Genomic DNA, 14,963 nt, shown 5'->3' on the forward strand with positions numbered 1-14,963 from the left:
AACGGGTCCGAACCCGCCGAGCGTTTTCGCGCGGGCGCACAAAAAAGTCGTGCGAAAAGTCGTGCGCCCGCGCGAAAAATTCGGAAAGACTGCCGCTGTTTGCAATTGTTTGGTATGAAAATTACGTGACTTTCGGAATGCCAATACGATTTTTTCGTGACTAATACGATTTTTTAGTGCCTAATGCGATTTTTTCGTGACTAATACGATTTTTTCGTAAGCATTTTCGGGATATTTGCGATCTTCAGAAATTTTCGTTTCCAATCCAAATTTTTCCCATTCGGAATTCGAACTCGTGTTTTGATAAATCTGCCCCATTGTGTATGTAACTAGGGCTGAAAATATAATTTTTGGATTTAAATACCTAATCCTCAACAAAAGATTTGGACAAATAACTAATCCTAATTTGCAGAAAAGAACTGTAATTTGTCGCATTCAAAAATGTTCTTGGATTTGGCTGCATTCCTACATTAAACTGCTTTTAGCAGCGAGTGCCCTATGCCCTAACTAAATATTATAGTTTTTTTAATATTAATATATTACAATTAAGCTGGCCATACACGCACCGATGATATCGTATGAAACCTTGATATTCTGCGTATATAGCGGCTCGACGAGGCGACCTTTATCGCAAAAGGCTGCAGGTATCAGTCGACTTGTTGATCAGCCAGGTTAAATGATTTTGATCGGGTGCTACTGAAGTCGGCCGAGCAAAATCTGCATTCAGGGCTGAATCGGCAGAAGGAGGTAGAATTTCTATTGTTTCTATCTCCATATCTGCCGTTTCAGCCCTGAACATCAGTGGAGGGTGGGAATGATCTTTCTTGCGACCAATGCTCACACGAAAGGTCGAAATTGCTACGTGTATGGCCACCTTTACCTTATTACTGAGTATATTGTGTCACCAAAAGGGAACCATGTAGCACCATGAGTAAATTGGGTACTGTGGGAACCTGGGTTGATCCCTTCTCTCTCTGTATTACCTCTTTGCATTTTGCCAGCCCCTTCAAACATATCATTTTGCTTTAACGCAGAATTTTCCTCAACAGCCAGCATGATACTCAAAAATTGCTGTAATGGCAGTGGATCTGAATGGCCACAAACGCACACCACGCGCCCACCGTGCCCTTGCCCACTATGCCAATTCTGTATACCAAGGTACTGGGCCAAAAACTAGAAAATGCAGGTAAAACATTTTTTTGGATGAACTGCACCTAAAAGGGAACAAGGCTTTTTTGTATTTAAACCTTTTGTGTGATATTATGTATATCCTTATTATTCCTTTGAATCATTTATTTGTGCAGAATTCACCTACAAGGAGCTCCCACTTGGTACCTGCTCCCCACTACACAAAGCTTAAGAACATGTACAACAGGACCTTGAGGTATTTTGGGGCGAATTCAGACTTTCCCTTAATTATTCCCAATTCTATGGCGCACCCCATACTCTGCCTCTTACTGAACCCCGTTCTCGGGTTTATATAAATGCGATGTATTTTCTTTGATAAGGTGCCCAGCATTACATTGAAGCGCTTGTCCCAATGATGTTATGCGTTATAAATCCTCCACAAAACCCATCAGTGACATGTCACCCCACCTCTCTATCCATCCCTGCCGAGCTCCCACCTTAGGCCCTGGCCTCTGGGCGTCGCCAACTAAACGTAAGCGGGCGCGGTCACTGACGGTGGGCGTGGTCTCCCCCTCCCTGGTGGGCGTGTCCCCCTAAACACAGCTACACAGTCCTTTAGCAGCCTACGTGCTTTTTTACCTTCAGTCTTCGTTCTGCCTCCCTACTGCCCCGCCCCTTTTTTTTCCTCTTCAGTACGCGTGTTTTACGTATTGCGTAACCCAGCCTCCCTCCTTTCGCCGCCCTTACAAGAGAGGAGGAAAAAAAAAAAAAAAAAAAAAAAAAACTTTTTTTTTTTTTTTTTTTTTTTTTTAATTGAGGAATCAACAGCCGCCATCTTGTCGCGGCTCGGTCTGCGCCGGAGCTCTCCGGGCCCTGCCAGGCGGTGGAGGAGGAGGAGAACAGGGAAGGGGGAAAGAAGGAAGCTTGTTCGCACACAGCGGGGCGCTCTGCGGCACAGGCGGGGGCTCCTTCTCCCTCCACCCCCCACCATCTCCGGACCGGGCTGCTACTGCTGTTTATTCCCCACTTGGAGGCCCCGCTCGGTGGCTCATTGTTTTCCCTCCCGGAGAAGGAAGCGGCCGAGCGGTTGTTGCGTGGGCCAGGTGGATCGGCAGCGGCTTGGGCCCCGGGCCTGACTCCCAGCACGTATCCCCGGGGACGGGGGAGAGAGTGATGCCCCGGGCCTACACCGTTTTCACCCTCCGTTCATTTTCATTTTTGGGGTGAGCATTAGCAACCCCCTAATTAGACTCCATCACTTCTCCCCCCACCCCCGTGTAATTATTGGGGAGGGGGGGTGCATCCCTAATTGCGTTCTTCTCTATATGAAATATTGGGGGGCTGCCCACTGTTAGTCTACTTTTTGGGGTCCCATTTTGTTGTGGGGGTTAGGTAAATAATCTATCTTTTGCAAAAGGGAATTGGGTTGTTAATATATATAGGGGTGCAATTTGGAAATTTGGGGGGGGTGCCCAAAAGGGGGATTTTGGGGTGCATAGTTTCTAATGGTTATTTGGCTTGCTGTGGAGGAATAAGAGCTTTATAGACTACAATACATATAATAGGGTGGGGGTCCCCTGTATTTTTGGGGGTGTTTAGGAATTTGGATTATTTAGACCCCCCCCCCTGCAGGTGACAGATTTTTAATCTGTTCTCTCTATTAGGGAGAGCCCCCCCTTATATTTGGAGAGAGGTTGGGTCCTACAGGTGCATCGGGGCAATAGGGGGGCTCTGTCCGCAGGGTCCCCCCAAAAATATAAGGCATGCGGGACTCAAGGGGCTAGTGAGGGTTCCCTGGCACCTGTTTACCTGCTCCTCCTCATTGGGCTGACACCTTTGGCTACCTGTCAAGTGACCGATAAAGAAAGAAGATAAGATGGCTGAGAACCTGCTGGACGGGCCACCCAACAGGAAGAGACCCAAACTGAGCTCGCCAGGCTTCTCTGCCAGCACTGACAGCACAGGTAAGCAAGGCTCCATGCTTGGGGGGGGGGGGAGGAGCCGAGGAGGCATAAAATAGTGATGGGTGGAGAGGATGCTGAGGAATGGGGGGAGGAAGCCGTTTATACCTGTGGCTCTTTAGATGCTATTGGACGACAAGCATCCAGCATCCCAAGACAGGGATGCCAGGAGTTTAGCAGTAGTTAGAGAGGCATAGGTTGAAGATGCCTGACAATACGCAATAGTGATCTTAACCCTGATCTTGCTGCAATAGAAGGCCCAGCATCCTCTGCTAGCCAAGGATTATTGGTCAGGTGTAGTAGATCAACTGTAAAAATTGCAGTTTGAAGTTCGATACATGTGATGGAATGAATTGTAAGTAGAGGCTTCTTTTATTTATGTGCAAAGGGGGATCAGTATTGTAAACTGGTGTCTTTTTGGTTTACATTGCTAACTCGGAGCAGTCCTTCTTCAGTAGAAAATCTATGGAGGGTATAGGTTGAAGGGCTATTGTATTGGGGTGCTGGAAAGGAACAACTCGTATGCCAGAGGTCTTGTCATGGGTTAGATGGATTATGTTTAGGTGGGAAAGTGAAGATCCAGAGAGGTGGGTTGTTAGTTACGGTAATGGTATGTACAGAGGGAGATATTTGAAGCTAGTGGGCATGGCAGCTAGATCTGAATGAACACCTTACCATCCTTGATGCCTTACAGTGGCTGTTATCGTGTCATTTCAGGGACAGAACAGAAATAAAGATGTCAACATACTCTAGAAATGCATGTTTTCTTTCAAAATGTGAATATATAGTCATTTAGTCATTGCAGCACAGGCGGTGGGATTTAATTAGACATGGATGAGTGTTCATTCATTATTTGGTAGCGAATGTTATCAGGAGCGATGTGTGGTGGAAGCGCAGCACATGCTATACGTGATGAAGGCATGATGCAGAGCAAATTGACAAGAAAGGATGGCCTTTGATGTTGAGAGAGGTGGATCCGATGGAGAGATTGCACCGTGCTGTGGGTATCCTAATGCAAAAACCGTGCATAGGTTTGATTTTAATGAAACTGATTGATTTGTGGAATGCTCTTTTGCTGTGATGGTGGTATCCCTACTTCCGGTGTTGTTGCTGAGAGATTAAGCAATTCTACATAGAGTTTAATTGTTATAAATGTGACATATTTAAGGCTACCGGTTTAACAGTTTGCAGGACATGAAACAATATATCTTACGGTAGAGAGCCCCCCCCATCTCCTATACCATAGTGCTGCAAATCAATCTAGATGGTGGTCTCATTTTATACATTATAATCGACAATCATTGTGTGCGGTTCATAGGTACATTCCTAAAGTACAGGGAGTGGTCAGTATATATGTAAACAACACAACACTGTTAAAAACGTTACATCAGCCCCATTCGCTGAACAAAATAAGAGCTCAAAGGAAATCAGTTCTTCCCCCCCACGTCAAATATTTGCTCTGTAACTATATTTCTGTGTATTCTGTTATTGGAAAAACATATTGGCTTTGCGAATGAAAGCCTTGCGGTTGAAACGGTTTTTCCCAGCCGTTAATGAGGACAGTTTTGCTGGTATATATTTTGTTTTGGGGTGCATGGTAGGCTGGGATGATGCTAGGTAATGGAATATAAAAATAGTGTCACCTAATTGTAACTTTTATGAACTAAATTCTAATAAGGTAGGGATAGGGAAACTTTGGTAATCCAGCTGGTTTTAAACTAGAACTCTAGAAATCCATCTGTCTATAGTGTATGTGGTTTTTAATTGGTTGCTATAATTGTCTTCAATTAACTTCCTATTCTAGTGAGGAACTGTGTACCGTATCCTAGGTTATTGGCACACTTGGAGTTTTCTGAGCCGGCATAGAAATGGCTGTTGCATGGTTTTCTGCCATGTGTTCTGTGTGCTCTGACATCCATAGCAGCTGCCTGTTAGGGCACAAACACATCCTATTTTGGTGCAAAAATGCATACTTACTCATTTTCACTGAAAATGTGCTTTGTGTACCCTAACAGGCAGATACTGTCAGTGCACACTGAAGACAGCAGATCATACTTTTTTTACCCAGGCTGAGAGTGCAGAGTGTACCATTATCCTAAAGGTCTGAGGTTACACATACTGGGTAAATTGGCACCAGTTTATTAACCCTTATCCATTTATGCCACGCAAAGCTTATTCTCCACCAGAGGTGAAGTGTCCATACAACCTGTCATTTGGTTAACCAAATGATAGGCTGCCAAGGCACTTCTCTGTTGTCTCTCTGTTGTGCCAGTGGATAATAATGGCACCACTTCTGCTATATGACATAGAGATACTTTAAGTTTAAGATCACTGTCATCATATCTTTTAACCTGTATGGGGCTTAAAGCAAGGAGTGCTGTCACAGAATTTGGCAGGTGTCTTGTGTTACTAAAGTGTCTTCAACTGCAAATGTGAGTCCTTTGACCAATTCGGAAGTTTTTCTTCCCAACTTATGGGGGTCCCCCGATGGGCCTCCCTGATCGATGTCTGGCAGAAAATTGGCTAGGTGTCGATCGGGCAGGTTTGATTTTTCCCTTCGGATTGAGAACTGCATTGGCCTGTTGATGCGGTCCAATGGCCTCTATACCTGTTGTTTTACTTTGATCATTTGGCCCTAGGGCCAAACAATTGAATTAGCCTGACATTGCCCACCTTAGGAGGGCATATCGGGAGAAGATTCTCTAGTATGGCGTCTTCGTCAAACAAGCAGATCTTAACGTGTATGGCCACCTTTGTTTGCAAAAGTGTGCAGTTCAGTCCTTTATGAATTATACATAATTATTGCTCCAGTATATTCTGTATTTGTCATTTCTTTTGCATGCCCCCTGAATACAGATGCTTCTGGTTGTTTTCTGTAAATTGCATGCAAACTTTAGACCCAATCATTTTAAGGCAAGCAATGCCTAATAACCTCCTCTCTTTCTGTGTATGCTCGAAGTCAGGACTGTCGGGTTGAATTAAAAAGATGCTATAATGCACCTCAGTAAGGATGTTGAAGCTAGAATTGAGACTTTCTTTGCATGGATTGGGCATGTTGGGTGAGAATATTGGGAATATTACTACATCTGTTACAAAAATACCATTCTGTCATATTTGGGTGAAGAAAGATGGAACTATCTAGTCTCCATGATTTTTTTAAATCCAGCCACACACAAAGTTGGGGTGACTAGTCCTACGCGTTACATTTTGGACATGGTGATTTCTATATCTGTGTACGGAGATTAGTTATCTGCGACTGTGTTTTCCGTTGCCGCGACTGGAGTTTTAAACAATCGCGTCGACTAATCACCCCGCGTGTCTTCGCCCTTTAAGTCTTGAGGTTCTTCTGTTGCTTCTTGCAGTGTTAAAATTGTTGCTGGGCGATCAAGCTCTTTACGAGATAATCCATCCCACTAATTGGGACTAACTAATTGTTGCTAAATCACTGCCAGTATATCTAACCATAATGCCAATGTTGGTGCGGTTATACCATAGCTCTTTACACAGATTCACAGGACAGCAAATGACATTTGTCACTTTTGTGCCCTGTAAGTTGCTGGTCGTTCACATTAAAGCTTGTCTGTATTGTCAATTGTCAGTACCACAGCAGAAGTAGCCACGACGGCTCTTACTTTACACAATGGCTTTATCCTTTATATTCTTGCCCCATTCCTTCATGATATGGTTGAGTTTCCAGTCCTCCTATTATGTCAGCGGAGAAGCTTACCATCACAATGTTGTATGTTGTCCCATTCAGGCTGTGAGTAAGGGAAATTAGGACTGCAAAGACAACTTGCTTCCCCACACTAAAAAGTAAGGTCCTGCCATGCTGCCTGACAGCAGGTATGCAAGATTCCTAATTACCACCCAGCTCCTAACTGTTATACTTGTTAGCAGTATAGCCCTATGATACATAACCATAGAATCCTAGCTTTTATTTAACTACTCATAGGCTTATTTTCTCAAACTTGCCCATAGGTGAACCACTGAAGATATCTAACCATAGAGTCCCAGCTGTATCACCTCTCTCTTTTGCCTTCTTTTAGGGCTCTGGCACACGGGGAGATTAGTCGCCCGCGGCAAAACTCCCTGTTCGCGGGCGACTAATCTCCCCGAGTTGCCTACCCCTGCCATCCCACCGGTGAACATGTAAGTCGCCGGCGGAATGGCAGACGCGGCGGCGCTATTTCGCGCAAATCGCCGAAAAAGACTCGCAAGTCTTTTTTGGCGATTTCCTGAAATCGCCCCGCCGCGTCTGCCATCCCGCCGGCGACTTACATGTTCGCCGGTCGGATGGCAGGGGTAGGCAACTCGGGGAGATTAGTCGCCCGCGAACAGGGAGTTTTGCCGCGGGCGACTAATCTCCCCGTGTGCCAGAGCCCTTAAGATGGTGTTGCCCGTACACAGACAGGTTTTAGCTGCTGACCCGACTGAGATCTGTCCTGAAATTGGTTTGATTTTCCATCGGATCAGGGACCGCATTGGCTCGTTGATGTGGTCCCCGATCCGACAGCGCCTATGCCCTAGGGCCAAACAATCAAATTAGCCCAATATTGTCCACCTTTAGGCGGGCATATCGGGAGAAGATCCAATCGTTTGGTGACCTCGCCAAATGAGCGATACTTCCTGTGCATGGCCACCTTTAGACTGAGCACTTTAGGTAAATGGAACACTGTGACTTTTCAAAATAAACTTTCCCAACCGCGCTCAAATTGCAAAAATGGTTTTGTGTTTCAAGCTGGAATGCAACATTATTACTCTCATCCAAATGTCCCCTTAACCAGATATAAAATATATCTAATTTCTTATTCAGTTTTATTTCCTTCTCTAAATAAAGTATCTGCAAACAACCTTCCCTCTCCAGTGCCTGTAATAGGCTAACCTGTCATTTTATATTGTTCAGTTGTCCACCCCTGGACACGTGAGGTTTTGCACAAATCTGCATTTTTTTACAGGTACATGTAATAAAAAGGTATCTGTATTGATTAAATTAATAATTAAAGGAGAAGGAAAGTTACAATCACTGGGGGTGCCCCAATGTTAGGTACCCCCCCCCCCCAATGATTGTGATCACTTACCTGATACCCCAAGCTGATGTTCCTGTTAGCAGAAATGCGTGATAGAGTTAACAGCCAAACTTTACAAAGAAGCCATCTTTTTCACACTATTGCCCTGGGATTGCAAAGAAAGGAAGAGCATTGCTCGCTCTCTCACAGGTAACCTGGGTTGGTGCAGATTTCTGCTAACAGGAGCTCTGGCCCGGGTTACCAGGTAAGTGATTACAGTCACTAGGAGGTGGTTAACACTTGGCACCCCCAATTTTTGTATCTTTCATTCTCCTTTAAATCAATCCATGTTTTGGGGATACCGTCATCCCATAAAATCCATCCCATATGCACATTGAACTAGCTCTGTTATAGTGTGTATCTTAAAGATAAAGCCTTTATTTTTGCCTAATTATAGAAATTGCAATTCTTAGCAATTTTCCAATACACATTCATTAGAAATTTGCAAAGGTATCAAAAAAATTTTTTACACTTTATTGCCATTGAAATCAGTGTCTGTTCATTCTGACATGAAACAGTGTATCAGAAACCTTCTGCTGCATTGTTCCAAGTATGCAGAGAGAAGAATCAGACAAACTGCTTTCAATAGCAGTTTCATTTACAAATAACTTTTCAACCATTGATATATATTGGGAAGTCTTTTGGCATTAGATTTTTTTTTCAATAGGCAAATTTATATTTCCAATAACTTTAGAGCCAGTTTTCATAATATACTTTTTCAAAACTCTGGTTTCTTATACATGCTTTGGCTTTCTCAGATTGTACAAGGGAGTACAGTAAAACTACTGACCTAAATGGCTAGTGGATCACTGCTTTTCTTAGGGACTACTGATCTCATCAAGTAAGGAATTGGCTGCTGGTCTTCCGTTTGTAGTCAGTGGCTATCTCTTGGGTTGCTGCAGCTCCTATGAACTGCCACGAAGAACGTTTCCAAGTGCTTATAAGCCATTTCCCATGGACAGTATTTTCAGAAATTGCTACAAATATTATTGATAACTGTATCTATTTCAGATGTTTTCAAATGAATGAAAATATGCAGATAAAGAATGTTCCGCATATGCAGACTAGTTAAGCACAGATTGTCAGGGAAACTGAAATGGAATATAAGACCTGTGGAGCACAAAATGTACAAAAAACCCTTGCTTTGGTTGCTTCACTCATGGGTAGTGCAAGTGTTTCCATTAGTATAGAAGGGAATAGCTACTATGACAGGAGATGATAATATGAATTAAGAGGGAATAAGAACCCTAAAGTAATTAAAATATAATTAATAGTAATTAAAATAAGAAGAGAGGTTGGTATTGATAACCATGCAGCATAGGCAGTTTCCTATCTCTCAGACCTCAATCTCTTGCTGCCTTTCCTATTCTATAGGTGTTTTGTATCTTCATACTAGATTTACACAGTTCAAGCCTCCCTTGGCCCCTATTAAAATATATAAAATGATTTTTGTATCTGACATGCACCATAGGTTCCACTACCACAGCAAGCAAGTGAGCACACCATATTTCATCCTAAACAACTTTCAAGCGCAGCTTCCTGGAGACAAAAGAGGCAATCACCCCCCTTTTGTGTTGGGTCCTTCTGGGGGGGGGGGGGGCAGCACCTCAGTGTTGTGAACCATGTTGGCACAGCCATAGTCTTAAATCAGTGAAAGAATTTGGACCTGCTCCAAGTGAGTGGACTATACATGTATATATGTCTGAAATCCTTCCCTTTTTTTTTTTACTATTGCATCGCCTTTAAAAGGGTTTTAGTTTTGGTTTCATTGGTAAATTGTGCCACAGTGATTTTATTTTACAGTAGCTGAACTGTGTTCCTGACTGCACAGTAGAAAAAATGTTTTTAGATGTAGAAAAGTACCTTTGTTTTCATGTTCTGATCCCTTGCAGTATTCTTTGCGGTTATTATAAATGAGTTCAGGATCTTGGTGGTTCAAATGTGACAGCCTGTTTAGCAGATATTCCTTTAATTTGAAGACACAGAGAAGAGGAAATTTGGTGAAATATATATGTGTGAGTGTAACGTCAAGGTTTCTCATTGTACACAATTCTTACACTTGTCTATATGTTGTGAGGCATCCTTAGTGAGATCCGCAGGTGGACCCTAGCTTGGTCTTAAAAGCCTATGTCCTTTGAATACTTGCCCTCATAGTATGTAAGTGTGTGTTAGAAAATGTCCATGGACCCCCTACCTTCCATTAGCTTGCCTTTAGCTGGTGTCTGCCATCATCTATCCAGTAGTACCTTGACAGGCAGGGCAGTTAGCCCGTTGTTATTCTGGCAAGTTCATGTGAGGCAACCCTTAAAATGGGCATTTTTGGGGCCCTTCTAAGGTGTTGCTAGTACCTCCAAGTGGGAATTCCCTAGTGCATTTTTCTGCATTGATCTTAATACCTCTGCTCGCTGTTTAAGCCATTTTAGTTAAGGATACAGTTGTGGGTCCAGTTATTCAGAAGGCTTGAGGCCTGGGGGGTTTCCGGTTAAGGGGTGTTTCTGTAATGTGGATTTACACACCTTATATCTACTAAAAACCACTTAAAACATTCAACTAGCAGTTAGGCAGTTTATATATAGGCATTATGGTTGAACATGATGGGCGTACGTCTTTTTTTCAACCTAACTTACTATGTTACATTACTTTAATCCAACTGGATTGTTTTGCCATCGATAAGTATTAAATATATCTTAGTTGGCATCAAGTACAAGACACTGGTTTATTATTACAGAGGAAAAGGAAATCATATGTAAAATTTGATTATAGGCCTGTAATTAGGAACTTTCTGGATAATGGGTTTCCAGATAACAGATCCTATACCTGTATCAGCTCTGATGTTTTACCATTATTAAATCTTTGACATTTTTGTTTAATGCTTTGTGTGGTGGAGTTTTGTGAATTTTATGTGCACTGTGGGTCGCCAGTAAATGTTTGGATCACGCATAGATCAAAGAGGAGCCAAGATGTGGTGTTGGCATAATGGCACTTTAAGAATGCTGGTACCATATATTCTACAGTGTGTGGGACGAAAAGTACCTTTCAGAGATACCTGTATCTTGTGATTGCTGTGCAGTTCTAATACATATCCATTAACTTTCGGTGTTATAGAATGTCCTATTCTTCTTTTGTTTGAGTTATTGCTCACGTTATTGTCCTTGTTCTGCTATTCATTTTCCAGTCTCTTGTTAAAATTGCTGCCTGGTTGCCAGGGTAAATTAGACCATGACAACTAAATGGCTAATGAACAAAAAGCTAAATTCAAAAACCATGAAAAAAGTAGGCTGCAAATGTCACTGTATACTAAAGATGAGCTGCTACTTTTGTAATTTGAAGTTACATTAACAGTAAGACCAAGAAATGAGCATCAAAGTAATTAAAATACAATGTATTGTTGCCCTGAACTGGTCTAGGAAACTCTGCTATAGTTCATATAAATACCCTGCTGTGTAGCCATGGGGGCAGCCATTCAAGCTGGGAAAAAAGGAGAACCGTCACAGGTTACACAGCAGATAACAGATAAAACCCCATTGTATTCCACGAGACTTATCTGTTATCTGCTATGTAACCTGTGCCTTTTCTACTTCTTTCCAGCTTAAATGGCTGCCCCCGGGGCTACACAGCGGGGTATTTATATAAACTATAGTAGGGTTTCTGTAGCAAACACCCCAGCTGTACCAGTGCAGGAATGGCTGCCCCCGGGGCTACACAGCGGGGTATTTATATAAACTATAGTAGGGTTTCTGTAGCAAACACCCCAGCTGTACCAGTGCAGGAATGGCTGCCCCCGGGGCTACACAGCGGGGTATTTATATAAACTATAGTAGGGTTTCTGTAGCAAACACCCCAGCTGTACCAGTGCAGGAATGGCTGCCCCCGGGGCTACACAGCGGGGTATTTATATAAACTATAGTAGGGTTTCTGTAGCAAACACCCCAGTTGTACTAGTGCAGGAATGGCTGCCCCCGGGGCTACACAGCAGAGTACTTATATAAACTATAGTAGGGTTTCTGTAGCAAACACCCCAGTTGTACCAGTGCAGGGCATCAGTACATTATATTTTAATTACTTTAAAACACTTTCTTTTTTTTTGGTGTTGATGTTCCTTTAAGCTGTGTGGCTTTCAAATTGCACCCTTAATTAAAAAGAATTTTCCTTTCTCCTGGCTCCTAAAGCCGCAGCTGCCTCTGCCTTTTGTTCCTGTCTCGGATGAAATAATGTTTATATGTAATAGTCTGTAAATAGTTTAGAGTAATGTACATATCTGTCTGCCAAATAGTGCTCCAGCAGCATGCACTCTCGCTCACACTCTGCTCGCTGGGAGCGCTGCTTCTGGAACCCCACCAACAGTCTGCTGGTCACTTGTAGGCTCTGCACACAAGCACTTCAAGTTTTGTTTTTTAAGGGTTTTTTACGTGCTTTGTCCTTTCTTTTTGGGTGGCTTTTGTCCACACGTGAATAACTGTGACACTTGATGTAAGATGTCAGTATGGGGAAATTAAGGAACACTCTAAGGGTGAAAACACACAGAGCTACTTTGTAGCAGCTACTTGTCACGGCTACAAAACGCCAGTAAATCCCCGGCCATAGACAATACTGAGAATTGCCTCTGCTAAAACACACGTAAAGACAGTTAGTAAATGATCAGCATTGTCTATTTTTGTAGACTATCAGTAGCTGTGTGTGTCTTCAGACAGGCAGATACTGGGGGGTAACCTTTGTGCATTAGCCCCAAGCCAGCAGGTTTCTAGTAAGTCTGAGGGCAGGTGATGTAGCTAAGGCATCTGATGACAGTCTCACCCTCACCACAAGCCTTAGTGATGTGGTTTATAGTCTCTCTAAAAGCCAAGCAGCTTTATCAGCCCCTTTCAGTTCCCTAATACACACCACATAAAATATAAAAAATAAGTATAAGTATAAGTATACAATTTATGTTAAAGCATTGCACAAAAAATCATGTAGTAGTACCAGTTTCTCAATGTAGGTTTATACAGTCATTAGGGACGTGCAGGGTCTTTGCTTTGGTGGCTGGGAGTTGCAGCAGTTGAGTAATGCACTTCTGCAGCAGCTGGGGCTTCCATGTAGCTTGCCAGTCGTGGTAGCAGGCTTTTTTAATGGGAGATTTAGGGAAAATAGGCAGTAGATATGCTAAGAATTTGCTGCGGCATGTAGGAATCCATTTCCCTATACAGGTTCAGGACCCGTTATCCAGAATGCTCGGGACCAAGGGTATTCCGGATAAGGGGTCTTTCCGTAATTTGGATCTCCATACCTTAAGTCTACTAAAAAAAATCAATAAAACATTAATTAAACCAAATAGGATTGCTTTGCATCAAATAAGGATTATTTATATCTTAGTTGGGATCAATTACAAGGTACTGTTTTATTATTACAGAGAAAAAGAAAATCAAATTCTGAATTATTTGAATTATAATGGAGTCTATGGGAGATGGACTTTCCGTAATTCGGAGCTTTCTGGATAACGGGTTTCCGGATAAGGGATCTCATACCTGTATTTCTAATTTTCTAAAAGTTTGAATTAATTTTTTAAAATTTTGCTAATTTGTTTTCTACTTGAGATAAACGCGTGTTAGCTCCAATTATTTTAAAAAATCTGACACTAATACCTCAAATTTGTTTTTTATTCATCATTTTTTATGGGTCTACAAGCTCAAAACAAACTTGAAAAACACATTGAATAAATCCAAATGATATAATGAGGCCAACTCATATTGCCTTCTACATAACCTTGCATGCTCAGAAGTTTCACAGTCATGGTTTTTTTTTTCTTTTTGCTTAATTAGTATTAAAAATGTGTGTTTTTAAAACCATAATTCAAATACTTGACTTTTAGCTCTAAAATATTTGAATTGCAGAGAAAAATAAAATACGAATATTGATTAATGACCCTGTTAGGCTTAAACAATTGTTTATAAAATGATAATGTCCAAGTGATGACGCACAGAATCCATAAAATTCAAAGATTTGGCCAAATTCTAATTCTAATCCAAGCTCTAATTTGCATATAAAAATGTAAGCCAAATAGTGTGATTACTTTGGCAGGGTGAATAAAAGTCTCATTCAATTGCCCAGCGCTTTAAAGTCACTGTTTGAGATTTAACCAAAACCTGCCACTTTTTGCAGGATTCAGCCAAACTAAATTCTGGATTTGGTGCATCACTATGCTGTATATCCGCAGGTTTATCAGTTGACCTCCAAGGGCCATGGCAGACTTAATCTCCCCGATATGCCATCCCACCGGCTAGAATTTAAATCACCGGTGGGATGCCATCCCACTGGCGATTTACATTCTAGCCAGTGGGGATGGCATTTCGGGGAGATTAATTCGCCCCACGACAAGGGAGATTTGTCGCAGGGGACTAATCTCCCCGTCTGTCACCGCCCTTAGGGTAGTGTCCCACAGAGAGATTAGTCGCCCGCGACAAATCTTTGTTGCCGCGGGCGACTAATCTCCCCACAATTCCATCCCACCGGCAAGAATGTAAATCGCCGGTGGTATGGCATACGTGTTGTTACGATTTGCCAAAGTCGCCTGAAGTTTCCTCTCAAGGCAAATTCGGGCGACTTTGGCAAATCGCAGCGAAGCATATGCCATGCCGGTGGGATGGCATTACGGGAAGATTAGTCACCTGAGGCAACAAAGATTTGTTGCGGGGCTACTAATCTCCCCGTCTGTCACTGCCCCCATATACGGGCAGATCGCCAAGCGAGCGGAACCCAGGATAATTCGATCGTTTTGACCTCTATAACGTCGTGCATAGGAAAAGTCAGTCCGGAGACCGCATCAAAGAGG

The 14,963-nt window shown here is 42.6% G+C and overlaps 1 protein-coding gene across 1 annotated transcript in view; it reads left to right on the plus strand.

Annotated features, from left to right (window-relative positions):
- The first annotated feature begins 2,255 nt into the window (after nucleotides 1-2,255).
- Nucleotides 2,256-14,963, plus strand: part of crebbp (CREB binding protein) — a 45,749-nt gene continuing 33,041 nt past the window's right edge. Inside the window, 1 exon segment of the mRNA NM_001353371.1 lies at nucleotides 2,256-3,092. Within this exon segment, the coding sequence (NP_001340300.1) occupies nucleotides 3,005-3,092 (88 nt within the window). The 5' untranslated portion in view covers nucleotides 2,256-3,004.

This window comes from Xenopus tropicalis, chromosome 9 (genome assembly GCF_000004195.4).
Source record: "Xenopus tropicalis strain Nigerian chromosome 9, UCB_Xtro_10.0, whole genome shotgun sequence".
Taxonomy (NCBI): domain Eukaryota; kingdom Metazoa; phylum Chordata; class Amphibia; order Anura; family Pipidae; genus Xenopus; species Xenopus tropicalis.